A 16,681-nucleotide genomic window follows, 5' to 3' on the forward strand; every position below is an offset into this window, starting at 1 on the left:
TTACAATAATAAAACCAAATCATAGAATCATAAAATCCAAATCATAGAATGGGTTGGGTTGGAAGGACCTCCAACAGTCAAGTCCAACACCCCTGCAGTCAGCAGGGACATCCTCCACTAGATGAGGTTGCTCAGCCGTGTCAAGTCTGACCTTGGCTCCAGGGATGGAGCCTCAACTACCTCCCTGAGAAACCTGTTGCAGTGTTCCACCAACCTCATGGTAAAGAGCTTTTACCTAACATGCCATCTAAATTTCCTCTTCTCCAATTTCAAACCATTGCTCCTCATCCTGTCACTGCAAGCCTTTGCCAATAGTCCCTCTGCAGCCTTCTGGAAGGCCCACTTCAGGTATTGAAAGGCTATTATAAGGTGGTCCCTGGAGCCTTCTCTTCACCATGCTGAACTACCCCCAGCTCCCTCATCCTGTCCTTGTAGCAGAGGTGTTCCAGCTCCATGGTCATTTTCATAGTCCTCCTCTGGACCCATTCCATCAGGTCCATGACTTTCCTGTGTTGAGAGCTCCAGAGCTGGATACAGTACTCCAGGTGAGATCTCACCAGATCACAGTAAAGTAGCAGAATCACACCTCTTGACCTGCTAGCCATCCTTCCTTTGATGCAGTGCAATACACTGTGCTGGGCACTGCTTTAACTGCCCCTTCCACACAGAATATGACGACAGTCTCTTGGCTGTTTACAGGAGGACTCCACTTCACTGTCATCAGGCAGAATTAACACCACACTCAATACCTTCCAACTCAAAATTAAAGACTTTTACTGTCACTCCTTTACATAACTGTTCTGCTTCTACACATTCAATGTCAAGAGACAGGTATGAATTAGCACTAACCAGATTCCCCCCCTCCTTTGACCAACTTCAAGCCTAGAAACCAGCTTTTGTGTCATGTTTCCTCTGAATCTGATGAAAAAAATATTAGTTATTTGTTTTCTGGGGGAAGCAGAAGCTATTTAATTTGACCAGAAAAATCCTCAACTTAATCCATAAGTATTATTCTTATGCTCACCCACCCAGCTGCTCTCACCACAAATGTATTCATTGGACTGAACCTCACATCAGCATAGACTTAGAGAAAACAGTTTCTCCAGCAGTTCCTGATCTAATATTCAATGAATGTACCCTTAACAGCACTAACTCTGAAGTGAACCATTTGCCACAGTCTCCTCAGAAACTGAAGAGTGCTTCAGTCCTCCAACTGCTTCTTATTTAGTCTTCTAACCACTGAACTTCAGGCTTACTTTTTCACCTACCTCTATTCTTTAACTCCACAACAGGGCCTCAGAGCAGACCAAGACTTCGATCCCCAACTGCACTATGTGCTGTCTGAGTCACTGTTCACGTGTGAAGAGTGCATCTCTAAGAGAAGCACAGCATGGAAATGCAGGAGTTGGTTCCTTGCCAAGGAGTTTAAACAGGTCTGCACAGAGCTTTGATATCCTAATTGAACTAATCTAACTAGGAACAGTTATCTACAACAGACTTTTCCTAAGCCTCCCCTCACACCAGTGATTTTTCCTGCAATTAAGTGTGTGCGTAACTTTTTATATCTCTGTTTGTAATAGATAAAACCAAACATAAAACTCCCCCCAACATGTGGGAGAAAACTCCCAAAGTTATATTAAATACTCCACTCTCCAAATCAGAAGTTTCATTGTCTCCTGTGATATCCTCTTGAAACAGAGAGCATTCATTCAGTGAGAAGCTTCATTTGTTGTCTCCCTAGGATTACTGAGTCCCAATGAGAAAACTGATGAAAGAATCACTGCTGTGGTTTGGAGATGAACTCTGCCTGCAACACCAACCTCTCTTTCAGAGCTACTGTTTAGTCATCTTCCTGCTCCTGCTACTCTGTGATTAAGGCACTGTGTGTTTTCCTTTACTGAGCAACTACAGAAGAGGTAAGAAAGGGATTATTAGTTTTCACCAGGTCAGAATCCACTGGACTTGCCCAGGTGCTAGAGCCCCATTTGGAAGCCAAATCTGAAGCTTGCAAAAAGCTCTAGGAGCATTTGAAGATACTTCACAAATAAGAGTGAAACTCAAAGCATTATAAATAAAGTAGCAAGTGAGCAACAATTACCACTCAGGAAGGAACTTTTGGAGGACACACTGGGTGTAAGTAGCATCAGCTCAGTGTTGAACACTAAGTAGGAAACACAAAACAGAAGACATGGATGTATTAACTGCAAGCCATTTGTACAGTAAAGAGCATTGATCCAGTGAGTTGTCACCACAGATGGGCACATTAGAACTAAAACAGTAGGCTGAGGATGTTGAGAATCATACAACAGTTTCAGTAAGAGAAGCTAAAAACAGTTCAGGATCCTACAAGTTGGGACAAAGAAACAACTGACAATATCAAAAAGATCAAGAAGCCCAGAGGAGCTCAGTGAGGACTTTTTACTCACCACTTCTCAACTCCTTGTAAAAGAAACACAAGAGTAAGGTTACAAGGTCTGTTAGAAAGCGAAGGAGAAAGACAAAAACACTCTTCATGTGGCTCAGAAAACAACTGGAACTTGCTGCCTTTGCATGCTGTGGGTGCCAAAAAGGCACCAGGTTTTACCAGTGGAAAGGCTACTGGGAAACAAGCACCTAGAAGCAGTCTCCTGTTGTGAAGGTGTTTGGAGAGATTAATAGAAAATAAAGGGGGGGGAAAAGGAGGAACAAAGCTGCTCAATAACTGTAGTGCTTTTTGACCAGTACCAGGCAGAAGGCTGGACATTTCTGACACAGCTTCAGCCAGCACCACCACTTGAAAGAAGCAGACCATGCTTTCATGAGTTTGGGGGGGGGGAGGAAAAAGGAAGATTCTGAAGATTCCATTTAATGAAAATTGCACCAGCAGCAATTGTTTCCTGCAGTAACAACAACTTCCACAAACCAAGATATGCTTTTGCTTAGGCCACTGGCTTTCAGATCTGTAGCATCTCTAACTAAATGTCAATCACAACGGCTTTGATTAACTACCTTACCATTCTCCAGGAGGGTATGGACAGACAGCCCTGGCTTATCTGCTGCTGACAATCCTCCTCACGCTCTGTATTTTTACACAGACCATCTCTGAGCAGTCCTAGGACACACCCAAGTGCCTTTAAAATTGATTGGAGGGTGTGAGGGATGCCCACACAGCAAGAAAACAGCACAAGAACAGAACACAAAGTCTAAGTAGCCCCAAGTCTTAAAAGCCAGGGGAAAATTAAGTCTTCTCTGCCTCTTCCTAAAGTTTTCACACCTGTATAAGAAATGTGCATTGAATTAGCTGGAAGAAGCTAGATTTAGGTTAGACATCAGAAAGAAATGCTTCACCCTGAGGGTGATGAGGCACAGGTTGTCCAGAGAAGTTGTGGAGGCTCCATGCCTCTAAGTGTTCAAAAGCCAGGTTGGACAGGGCCATGAGCAACCTGTTCTTATTGTTCCTGCCCATGGCAGAAGGTTGGAACTAGGTGACCTTTAAGGGTCCCTTCCAACTCAAACCAGTCTGTGATTCTGTGATTAACGATTCCCAGCCTATCACAGCCATCAACTGACAGAGACTGCACAATGCCATGATGAAAAAACACAGCTCATACAACCGGATCCTGCTTCATCTACCTAAATACCACATCCACACTTGAGGAATAGATTAAGTCCAGCATTATTAATAGATACTGTATTGCAGAGCAGATGCAAGAGCACAGGTATCACATAAGGCCAAAGGGTCTCATTTATATTGCTCAGAGAAGTGGAGAGAACAAGGGATGTATTTCAAGAACACTCTGGACCACAATCCTGAAGCCTCCTGAAGCATATAGCAGCTAGCTGCAAAAAAACATCACCTCCAGTGCTCAGGCAGCTGTTACAGCTGAAATCTGGGCTGTTTCTTAGAACTGTGATTAAGTGTGCAGCTCCTGCTAGTCTCCATGGAGACTGATGTTGGCTCAGCAAAAAGTCACCAAGTGTTTTAAAATAATTCCTGTTCCTTTTGGAATTTCAGAGCACTTCACTTGGGCTCGCCTCTCAGATGTTATTGCAGCAGTAAAACCACCCAAAAGCACTAGCACAACTACAAAAATATTTTTACAGCTCATTTCACATGCAGCTGGAAATTAAACACCAAAACATGCACTGAAGAACCAGAAAAAGGACTCTCCCAGACTGGGAACCAAGCAGTCGGTTGTACAACTCTTCACACAACGTGTGTCTGTGCACTGAGCACGTTATCTTTGGCTGCAAAAGAATCCCTTTTGGGATGACAGAATACTCTGGGCTTTGGGTGGTGTAAGGAAGATTCCACCTGGCATCCTGCATCCAGCTTTGGAGCCCTCAGCACAGGAAGGGCAGCGACCTGATGGAGCGGGTCCACAGTAGAGCCACGAACACCTCTGCTACAAGGATAGGCTGAGGGAGCTGGGGGTGTTAGGCCTGGAGAAGAGAAGGCTCCAGGGAGACCTAATAGCAGTCTGCCAGTACCTGAAAGGGGCCTACAGCTGCAGAGGGACTGATTGCAAAGGCCTGCAGTGCCAGGATGGTTTGAAATTAAAGAGCAGATTTAGACTGGATGTTAGGAACAAGTTGTTTACCATGAGGGTGGGGGAACACTGGAACAGGTTTCCCAGGGAGGTAGTTGAGGCCCCATCCCTGGAGCTATGCAAGGTCAGGCTTGACAAGGCTCTGAGCAACCTGATATAGTGGAGGATATCCCTGCTGGTTGGACTAGATGACCTTTGGAGGTCCTTTCCAACCCAACCCATTCTATGATTCCATTCTACGACAATTAACTATTGCCCTTTTTATCTAATGACTCTCCTATTTGGAAAGTATCTTGCCTGACACATTCCTAATTGTCTAGTACCATGACAACAGCTACAATCACCTTTAAGCAAGAGTGCAGCCCTCAACAAATCTCCCTCCTCTGCCTGGCTTTGGTTTTCCTTCGAGTCAACAGAAGATATTTCTCTGCAGCAGACTGCAGCAAGTTCTAACTTGCACCAAAAATTAGCTTTAAGAATTCAGGCTTCCCAAATATGGAAGCAGCACCTCACATGTCTAACTCTAAAGCTCCTTTAAGAAATGTTCTCCATAAATATGCACAATTAGTGGTAAAAATGTTACAGTCTTTAGACAGTATCCACACACAACCAGGCAAATACTGTCTACAGTCTCAATTTAGCCCTCCATTTCTTCAGACCTTAGACCTGAGCATGAACTTCTACTGGCACAGAGGGTTTGTGGTGGGGTTTTGTTTGGGGTTTTTTAATACATATACACACTTCACCAGAAATCCTCCAACACAGACTTTCACCTAGAGTAATTTGTACTTCTGCATTGGTAAAGGCTCCCAAATAGTTTCACCTAATGAACTGACTTCAAAAGCTCTTTGAGATTACACCCTGTGAACAGCAGCAACAACTCATGAAGGATTGGTTTGTTCCTGTTCAGCTTTCTCAGAACAGTTGAGATCAGCGGGGCCCTCTGGGGGTCACCTTGCTCAACATTTCTGCTCAGCATGGCAACCTACAGCAGGTTGCCCAGGACCACATGCAGAACGCTTCTGAATATGTCCAAGGATAAACACTCCACAATCTCATGGCAACATGTTCCAGCCTTTGGTCAACCTGACAGTAAAAATGCATCCCTGATGAGCAGAACCTCCTGTACTTCATTTTGTGCTCACTGCCTCTTGCACAGTCACCTGACACCACTGAAAAGAGCCTGACTCTGTCTTAACCATTCTTTCAGGTATCTGTACACACTGATGAGGGCTCCCTGAGCCATCTCTCCTGGAAGCTAAGCAGTTGCAGTGCTCTCTGCATCCACCACCTCTGCGGCCCTTTGCTAGACTCCAGTAGCTCCAACCTCTGTTGCTGAGTAGCCCAGAACTGGACACAGGATTCCAGACACAGTCTCAGCAGTGCTTATCAAGTTCAGAGGTCTTCTCATCCCACTACACTTTTTTTCCCTCTTGAACTTCTCAAGTAAAGTGCAGCTGTCTGTGCTTCAGTGTGTACTGAATATCACTGCCTCTCCTGACATCAAGAATTACCATCAGGTCACTCTCACAGGCTAGCACCTTCAGCAACACTGGGGATATCCAGCACTGTTTTCCAGTATTCTGTTTTCCAAGGCATTTACAAATTTAATCTATACCACTATGGAGCAACATCAGTTTTTTTTCCTTCTTGATAGATATGGAGGAAGAAACTAAGGATTTGCTGTTTAAAATGAGCTTTTCCATAGACAGTAAACTTACACACAGGAGTATGCAGCACTGCTGGCCTTTTGGAGCATATCTTTGTCTTCATGGCAAACCAGAGACAGTTTGTTAAGTTAAATGAGAATGGTGGCCACATTGGTCTTTTTTTTCCCCTTTCTTGTATCACTTCACCAAGAATATCTTTTCATTTGAAGAAGGATGAGGCAAAACTGCAGACATCCATTTTAACACATGAACCAGAACATAAAGTCATCAGGATTCTGCTACCTCTGTACTATAGGCAGTAAGTAATATGAGACAAAAATGAATACTTCTGGGTTTGAATGTTGTGCAGCACCAAAGCTGGCAGAGTAGAACTTGCTGACATGTTACCAACTTTAAGGCAATTGAGGGAAGGGTTCTCCACAGCAGTTAAATTGTTTTCTTACTACTGAAATCATTGATCCCACTGGAAATAAGGAACTAAAGAGAGGGGAGAAAAGAAACACTCAGAACTGTAAAAGCTTAACTACTTCTGATTGATGCTTGCTTAGGCTTCTCTGTGAAAGCAATGTCCTTAGGAAGAACAAAAAGTGAACATGACCTCCTGAAAAGAAGTTCTGTGAAATAAACATTCCAGTTTAAGGCACTAAATTCATCATTTCTCACAGTTAGGGAAAAAAAAGCTACCTGCACTTCTATTACTTTCCCCTGCATGTTACATGAATTCATCACCACTAAAATCCTAAACAGTAATAATTTGATCTATGATTCGTGAACAAAGCTTTTGTTCATGCAGGGGAAGATTAAGCACCAAGTTTAAAATGACACCACTCAACTAATCCCAAACAATTGACATTTATAGCCCTGTCTAATGAGGCAGCTACAAGAAGATGCCACCCTGCTGGCCTGGAATGGACAGGGATAATGCAGTGAGTTCGAAAGCAGCAGCTTACCTAAGTTGTGTCGCTTTGTCTTTGCGTGCTCGTGAATATGTTTCTTTGTAAAGCAGCCAAAGAAGACACAGTAGAGGCAAGAGTGGAGTCTGTTCAGGTGGGCACCACACATATGACAAATGCACGACTTTGCCTGAAAGAGAGAAACAGACACAGAATATGAGTGACAGAAATAGGTCTGCATCTGTTTAACTAGACCTGGAGAATCACAACTTGCCAGTTTTCCCTTTCGCTCGGTGCCTTCTGAACACTGCAGCCCAGGAGGGTAAACGGTTCTGCCCCCATGTGCCAAACCCCCCAGTTAGACATTCCACATTTATCCAATACATTTCCAAGTCCTGAGGGGAGCAAGTCTCATTAAAGAGCAGATTACCTAAAACTCTCAGCCTGTACCTTAATGAATGCTGCGAAAATCCTCACCCAGTGCTACCCCTCCCCTCACTCTGCCTGGGCATTTCTGTCCCTGTGCTAGCCATGTGCCAGCAGAACAACAGCCCCATGGAGTGTGTGTGTGAAAAGAACCTGCTGCTCCTTCCCAGACTGACCTGCATCAGTTCCTCCATCCAGCTCACCACAAGCCACAGAAATGCTCATTGATAGTGCAAAGCTTTTAGGGACTTAAAAATTATAGCAGCACAAATGCTGATGGGTGGGGGAGCAAGGGCTCAAGGGGGAGCAAGGTCTCAAAGCATCTGTTCTTGCTCAGTCCTTCAGAATCACCCCCTGCCCACAGTCCCTACCTTGAAGCAATGGCTCTGCTGCTCAACAACCCCTTTGCTGAGCTGGTTCAGCTTGCTAACCTGGATGGTGATGCTAGACTGAAACTAAGCTCTTGTCAGCTTAGTAAATTTGGAAAGATGAGGAGAGATGGAGTAGACTTGGATGAACATCAGAGCTCAGGGAAAGCAGATGCCCAACAGGGAGGAAAAAGGGGTGAAGGGAACGTAGCTTTGAGTGGTGAGACCACAGCAAGAACTTTTCCACAGCACCAAGCTCCCTGATCCACTTGAAAGCTGCAATGTAACTGGAACACCAAAATATTTGTGGCTATGTGGCATTTCACTTCTCTGCTGGAAGATTTTGCCAGATTCATTCATAAGGTTTCTCTGTACAAGTTCCCCAAACAGTGGCACAGCATCAAATCCACACCAGTCTGAGTTACAGAAGTCACTTATGCCACTCTCAGAGTGGCTCTGAATCAAGTGTGGAAAGTGATCTGATTATTCCCTGGAGAGACCCAGACTGAAGAGGTAAGGAAAATCACCATGATTCACAGGAAACCAGTACACATGTAAGCCTGACATGAAGCTAACAGTAGGCCTGAAGCAATTAGAAGGTTAAATAGACTTTTTGACCCTCAGTCATATCTGAAGTGCTCTTTAACACCCCAAACCTTCTCTCAGCTTTCAATTCAGGTGTTTCAACAGATCTTTTGAAGAGTTGTTTAAGACTGAAGGGTCAGTCTTTTGCTCAACATCACCAAAACTATTTGGATCCAACACTGCAACTGGAAGATGTGATGAGAAATTCCTCACAGTAGATTCACTTCTGATCTCAGACAACAGCAACTGCATCCAGACACAGGTTTGAAGAGCAACTGAACTTCTCTAACTGCTCAGAACTAAAGATCACTTACAGAGGTACAATTCCTTTCACAGACTACTCTGAAGATACTCTTCCTTTGCTTGTCAACATAGGAGCACCTTTTTCTCTTCATATTCAATAAATAAATAGGAGAAACAGAATCACTAAAATCCTGAGCTGTCATCTAACCCAAGCAGGGCACTTCACTAAAAATAACCCTTGAAGTTCTTCAGTAATATTTGCCCAGTCTGCCACAACTTAAAATTAGTGCTGAATAAATGATGCACAATCCTGTTCTCTAGTCTGGCATTTTTTCTTACAGAATACTTAGGGATGCTAAAAAAGTAAGAAAGAAAGAAGAAAGAAGGAGCTAAAGCAGCCTGCAGTATGCTGCACTCTGTCATTTATTTTTCAAGCTGCCACAAATTGAGGCTTCGATCCCGAATATCACATATTGTGTATTCAAAGTTCTCCTAACTTCTGTGAGATGGAAATAGATGAGTTGGATCCAACTCCACACACCTACAGAAAGGAGTATTTTAAAGCAGGGCTACCAGCACAACTTCCATCTTTAGCAAAACCCTGCAGAACTGTCAAACTGTTGCCTAACGGTCACTGCTTGGCTGCAAAAGCTAACTGGGATCAGCCTATCTGTTAAGATTGCTGCTATGACAACAACTCTAGCAACTAGCTATTTTACTTAGCCAGCTAAAAATACATCTCTTAGCATCAGATGTATTGTAAACAGATGACATAAGTATGTGTGCTGGGTTGAGGCAGCCCCCTTCCCCACCACGGTACAGAATAAAGACTCAGACCAAAAAAATAAATCAAATCATTTTAGGGCTAAAAAGGTAGAACAGGAATTTAATGTCTTCTTTTTTTCCCCCATTGCAAATGAAGAGAAATCCAAGAATGCAGAAGAAAACTCAGGGGCAAGTTAAAAAAGAAGTTCAATGACTTCTCTAAAGGAAGCTGTTTCATCCATTTCCTCTTTTTCTTCAGCATAGCTCAAGATGGGCTGTCTAAAATTGTAAGAAAACAAGGTTAAAAGGCAACAGAGTGAGGAAAGAAATCAATATCCCCAACCACAGTGGCTATTCTTAACTAGATTAGCTGTCCCCTTTTCATATGGCTGTGCTTTTAAACAATTTGCTAAGTTAGAGCCACGCTGCCACCCTCCCACCCCACCCCAAATAATCAAATTACTTTGTTTCATAATACTCCCACCCCTGCAGGCTACAGTCTAAGATGTAACAGCACACTGCCAGCAAGTAATCACAATCAGTCAGATCCATGGAGTCACAAGCTTGCTTTATAACTCAACTCAGCTTTGAAGAGCAAGGTAGGTCTTATTTATGGGCTAGACCCTTTAGGGAAGTCCACCTGCATTACAGCTGCAGAATCAACACCTCACTTCTTTTTCTGGTGTATCCTCCTACATACCAGAACTCCCTTTCCTTATCCTAAGACATAAATGGAATCTTTCCCTTCTTTCATATCTTCCCCCATTGTAATTCTGCTTCCCCTATCATTTTATTCTGCTCCCTACTTGCTTTCCCCCTTTGTTTTCCTCACCCCTTGGTAGTCCACTTGTGCTCTCCATTTTCAACCCTGTTCTCTCTCCTCACACACTCAGTCTCTCACCTTATGTCCCCAGTCAGTCTTCCTTCAGTCCATACCGAACACATCCTCTTTCATTTTGTTTTGATAGTCTAACTGCACACTAAAACCAGAAGAGTTCCCAAGAGTTTTCTTTCTGGAGGGCTATAATCAGGTTTTTTAGGAGATAGAAACTGGACAGAGTGGTCCTGCTGCACAGTATAAATGCTGTATGCACACACACAGAATAACCAACAACAAAGCCACAGAAACGAGCAACATTCAATACCCCAATTCCCTCTCTGGTGTTTACCTCCACTGGTCTCCTTTATTCTACTAAGACAGTGGCAGCTCACACACCCAGACCCCCAGCAATGCTTCTGCACCTTCTTTAAGCCAGGCTTAAACACTCCAGCAAATGAAGGGGTGAAAGTTAAGCCCATGACATAGAAAAGGGAACTGGTGGTAATCGCCTGCAGCAGAGGTCAGTAGAGCCCATCTCTAAAAGGCTACCTGCTCTTGATACTATCAACAGCTATAGCTTCAAACCAGATAACAAGAAAGTGGCAGGCATTGGTAGACTAACAACTAGACTACTGACACTTCACAGTATCGCTAACGTTGGAAGAGACCTCGAGGATCATCGAGTCTTCCCAAATGGTCAGACCAGCTTCACAGTAGTTTACCATTCTATCACCAAAACAGCATTCCATGTTCTGCCCCAGCAGTTCCATCCCAGCAGTTCCCATTCCTGCTCTCCTTCCCTGGACTTGCTCAGACCTCACCTAAAACACGGTCACACTGGGAATGTAGCAGCAGTTGTTCCAAAAACCTGTCAATCCCTTTCGATTTCATGCAATACTGGCTCCTCAAATCAATGGATGGCAGCTTCCAGCGGCAATGCCTGCAGAGCAAGCTGTGCCAAGAAAGCAAGAGGCACTGCAAGCCACCCTCTGGATTTCCAGCTACTTCACAAGCAGCTCTCAGAAGCTCATTTTTAATTTAATTCTACATGAGGGGAAAACATCTTTTTAAAGTTTTCCACCGGGGTACTTAAGGAGTCTTGCCTCTTCTGCTCACCCTAAATATATCAAAGCACTTTCAGCACAGAGCTGTTGTCAGTCACAAGCTTGCATGCCAAAGACCTCCTACCTTTCACAGTCTGCAAACCATATTCCCTACAAAGGGTCACAGCGTTACCTAGCTCATCTCTTCCTAACAAAGACAGTGGGAGGCTCGGGAGGTTAGAAGATCATTAAGGAAGGTATCACACTGTACCTGTGAACAACAAACTCGAAGCAGGAGATCAAGGTGCTCTTCATGCACAATGGATCCCTGCAAGGGTGTGATCGTGCACAAATTCTTAGCATTAGGGAAGTAAGTTTCCCAATGCAGATCCATTTCCCCACCTTTCTGTGTGGAAGAGACACATCAGAAAGAAGAAGAGAAACTATTTACTTTGCCAGTAGATTTTCTTCACTACTGAAACTCTCTGGAGGGGGATGCTTCACCTTCCAGCCCCAAACCCACTCAAATGCTTCAGAAAGAACTTTTATCTCAGTCTACACCAATTAAGGTGTCTGCTGTGCCGCTCCAAAGATGCCTACCCACAGAGCACAGGTGTATGTGGGTGATTCTACCTCCCCGTGCAAATTTGCAGCATGTGTGCTCCAGAAGCATTACTTCAGCTCAAACTATTCCTTACAAGGTAATATGTAAGTGGACTTGAAAGCAGGTGAACTCCAGGCCTAAGGAGACACTGAGGAGTCCCACTGTGGCTGTTGGAAGTGGAATTTCTGCGAGAAGCTGAGAAACCTAATGCAAAGGTAACCTTGCTTCAACCACCACAGCAGTTATTTAGGCAGAAGCTGCTAGCCCTGAAGTCAAGAGGCAAAACGCAGCGATGCTATGAGATGCCTAAGGCAGAGTATCTGTAATTCTCAATACCTCCCCTTGCTTTAGGTTGAAACTAGGTATTATGAGACAAACAAATACATCCTTTCAACTCCCATCCCCTTTTCCTAGTGATGCCTCCACCCACCGCTTGGAGAGGCCAGTACAAGAAAGCAACGAGTGAGGATTCAATTACCCATAGGAACCTGTGACAGCTCCCACAATAAAACTCTGCCTTCCTGAATTCTTAATCCCTTTCAGACACATCAACAGAAGAGACTGATTTAAACTTTGCAGTCTTCATTAGTTTGAGAGCAGAAAGACAAAAAAACCTCACCCCAAACTAACTGAAAAGCTTTCAGATATAAAGTGCACATGCCCTCACTGCGCCACAGATTAAGCCAATAAAGGAAAACTTAAAACACTTCCTCACATATTCAGAGGTCCTGGTTTTAACATGCACATTTCAGGTGCAAACAGTCCTCACTCGGTTTTTGCCTCCCCTATTCACCTTGCTATGTCTAGACCACAGCTTAAACACACACTATGTTTTTCTTCCTATCCACGTTGCAACCAATCCTTGTCCAAATGTAACATAGAATAGAATAAACCAGATTGGAAGAGGCCTTCAAGATCATCGCGTCCAACCTATTATCCAACCCACCTAATCAACTAAGCCGTGCAACCAAGCGCCCTGTCAAGTCTCCTCCTAAACACCTCCAATGAGGGAGACTCCACCACCTCCCCAGGCAGCCCATTCCAATGGGCAATCACCCTCTCGACACAGCAGAGTGGGGAAGAGCAAGCTTCCCTTAAGCCTGTTTTTTGAAAGCAAAAAGGAGAGCATCACAAAAGGTCATTTAACAGACCATTGCCGTTGCTTTGTTGTAGCTAAAACCCCTAAGGCTATTCCAATCTCAGAGTTTCTTCTGCCTTGTGGGAGGAGAAAGCCAATATTAAACCACAGCTGATAAGATTTATTACTCGAGTACTCTTTGCACCTCAAGAGTAACAAAATTAGGTCAAATCTGCCTTATGACATTTCTATCACTTCTTAGTCTACATTTACTTCAAGATTCAGTGAGCTGCTTTCCCAAGGCAGGCCTGCCACAGATCCATCACCCAATAATACTGTGCCTGGGCTAGTTCCTCAATTTAAATACTTGAAACTTCAAAGCCTTGTTCTTAGGGTTCCAAGAAACAAAGAGAGGGAATTGATTCTCCAGTTCTCCGTGGTAAGGCACCGATCACTCCTCCACACACCGATGGGATGATTCAGAGTTACTCTGAGTCAGTGCACATTTCTGACACATCAGCTTTAAAGGGGAAGAAAATAAACTACCAACTTCAGTGTTTTTTTGCTCACTTCCTGCAAGCAAGGCTTCATCATGACATGGTCCCATTAGAAGTGGCAATTATTTGTAAGCAGATGCCATCAGTCCTGCAAACTTTGTTTCCAGCCCCAGCAGGGTCAAGGTTTAGCTTTTCTTAGTACCAGCAAAAGTATGCACTAGGTTAGAGAACTCTGTGCTTTGATAGTGTTCAGAAAGCCACCTCAAGAAGCCAAGTAGAGGTAACTTCTTAAACTGAGTTATTGTAAATATTAGTTCAGATAGCAGCAGAAAGAGACAATGAAGTATTTCAGCTCTGTTCAACAGCAAGCATTAAACCTGAGGTGCCTGCTCGGCACTGCTGCATTTGCTAGCTGCTGTACTGCCATCAGGTGCAGCAGAGATGTCTGCAGAGCTTTCCTCAGTGAGCTGCTTCCAGCACTTCATGCCTTTTCCCCCCAAGGACTGAGAACAAGAATCATTATTTGTCTTTTAACGTGCTCTTTCACTGAAGGAGCTCAAAGCTGTGCACCAAACAGCAGGGTGAAAACAGCAGTAAATTCCTCTTATTTCTCTTTCTTCTGGAAGGGACTGGTTTAAACTGCTCTGCTTCATCTCACACAACGTGCACCTACCATGTACTTTTCTAAACTGAGCCAGGTGACTTCATGCTGATGAGGAGCACTCCCACGGTTTGTTTCACTGGCTCCATTGTAGGTGGAAGCATCTCCAAATGAGGGGCAGTGACACACATTGAGAGCCACTGCAGACTGTGCAGTGATCACATGCAATAATCACACCTTCCTGCTCTAGAACAATTAGACTTTGCAGCTGACACTCTGTGCTATGGGCATGCACCCTGAAGGGAATTAGGAGTCAAAGAAAGCTCCAGCACACTAAAGCTAAGAGATTGCATGTATGGGCAATACTCAGGAGAGACACTACACATCATTCTGAACTCACTCTACAACAAAAACATCTTCTTGAGTGAGAACAATGTTGTAGCCAATGTCTGTCCAAGCTCCAAAACCCACAGCTTTGGTTCAAGGGCTCTTCCCAGGAGAGCTGTGGGAGTCCATCTCAAGCCAGAGAACTCTGACAAAATTGAGACTTGTATCTGAGGGTGAAACAGATCCAAGCAGTTACCACTTAACCTCCATATACTGATTTTTTTTCCTTACTCTAGCCAAGAGCTGGCCACTAAATCACCTTGGTCTTATTTTTATTTTAAAACCCAATACATTTTTTTTCCCTCCTGTTTTTTGTTTCACACAAAACTTCACAGCAAAGCTGAAAGGAAGCCTGGGAGAAGGGAGGGGAGAAAACAAACAAACAGAACGAAGTTGCACAGTTTGAAAGACAGACAGCACAAGCCAGAGGAGAAAAACGGGAGAAGGCTCGGAAGATGTAATTTGGGGTTTCCTATATATAGTTGCAGTAGTAAAAAGCTGCATTTCATCAAGAACAAAACCGTGTTCTGGAATTCAAATGGCTGTGCTGAAAGTGCTTATTTGCTTCTCCTTTGGTAGGTGCTCATCCCCCACCACTGGCATTTACAAACCTAAACGCTTCCTCAAGCACCCTATAAAAGATGTATTTAAGAGCCTATTGTGTTTTTAAACTCTTTAATAATGGCTCTTGTTCAAACGCATGTCTTTCTCCACAGTAAGATTCTCTTGGAAGTGGAAAGCATCTCTGCCAACTGCTTAAGGTTCGAATGCATGCCTCTGTCCCCGAGCATGTAAGATGCATGGCTGTGTTCTGTGTGCTGATTTTTATCCCTTTCCTGCAATGCACCACTGCAGCAGTGAATTTCACAGGAGAACAAGGGCCGTGCCAATACCGCAGTAAATGGATTCGAAGATCTAGTACAAAAATCTATTACTTTGCCTCGCCGTTCCCCCCCTGTCAGCAAATCGTGGCAATGTTTCTAAACGTCCTATTAGGTAATGTATTGATTTAATCCATGAGCACGGGATTGGGAAGCGATTCAAGGAGCAAGCTGAACAGACAGACCTGCCTGATGCTGTGTGGAGTCTCAGCCAGCCCTGCCCCTGCTGCAGCGATTGGACTTTGCCCTGCGTGACACTAAGGAGTCAGATTCTTCCTGTGAAAACAGGTATGCTCCTGGGAAGTTTGCCATGCTGCTTTGATGGAAATGCTCTAGACAGCATCCTTTCAGCAAGGAAAGGGAAAAAATAAACTTCAGGATAGAAGGATCAAAGGCCTCCCAAGTCCTCCAGCCTCATTTAGACAAGCAGAGATATTTCTGCCATCTTTGCTTGAAGATGTCCATAAAAATATGTGAACTTAATTAGTCCACATCAAAGTCAAAGCAATTCTGCTAGTCAGAAGGATGGAGGGGATGATGCTACAGCACACATTCTCTGTGGCATGACTTATTTATGAGACAAATACTCTCAGCATAAAAGGAGACTGGTAGAAAATGAGCAGCAATAAAGTGACAGGGTACATCTAATAGTGCCTATTTGTTTCATGAAAGCAAAACCAGAAAGCAAAACCCAAAAGCAAAGCAGTGCTGCAGTAAATAAGATAGCTCCATTGTTGAGCAGTAGCCAGGGAGAAAACACTTCTGCTTTTAAGAGCTTCCTGTGAGTTATGCACTACTTCATCAGGACTTTTAAGAGTTGCTCTATATGACATTGTGATATCTACTGTAACAAAGCAAGCCACCTGGTGTGCAGAAATTAACCCTGCAACATCACTTCTCTGACAACATATCACTGATGGTATAAACAAGTAAAACCACACAGGCCAAACTTCTTGCCATCAGAATAAAACTTCCCCTTTGTCTAAGAGGAGCTGAAGGCAAGCTCTAGTCCCCTCTCCCAGTGCCTACAAGAAAAACCATTGCAAAACAATGTAATAAACTTCCCCTTTGGTTTCACAAGGGCTCTACAGAACATTTGGTGATTCTTCTTTCAAAGGCCAACCTGCCCAAAGCACCACAAACCATTCCCCAGCAGCTCATTTCCCCTCTTCAAGCTTGCCAGCTAAACCTGAGACAGAAGGCCATTAACCCATGCACGCTAAATGGACTTCACCACAGAACAAGTGCAAAGTTACAAAGTTACACAGCAAGTCTGTGGGGGTAAACAAGA

At 43.9% G+C, this 16,681-nt stretch overlaps 1 protein-coding gene across 2 annotated transcripts in view; it reads right to left on the reverse strand.

Moving 5' to 3' along the window:
* Positions 1–16,681, reverse strand: part of USP22 (ubiquitin specific peptidase 22) — a 107,624-nt gene that overhangs the window by 62,004 nt on the left and 28,939 nt on the right. For both annotated transcript variants that reach the window (XM_068146595.1, XM_068146594.1), the window contains exon 2: positions 7,150–7,282. In XM_068146595.1, the coding sequence (XP_068002696.1) occupies positions 7,150–7,282 (133 nt within the window). The remainder of the gene's footprint in view (positions 1–7,149; positions 7,283–16,681) is intronic.

This window comes from Melanerpes formicivorus, unplaced genomic scaffold (genome assembly GCF_026170545.1).
Source record: "Melanerpes formicivorus ecotype bairdi unplaced genomic scaffold, bMelFor1.0.p_v2 SCAF_14, whole genome shotgun sequence".
NCBI classification, from domain to species: Eukaryota; Metazoa; Chordata; class Aves; order Piciformes; family Picidae; genus Melanerpes; species Melanerpes formicivorus.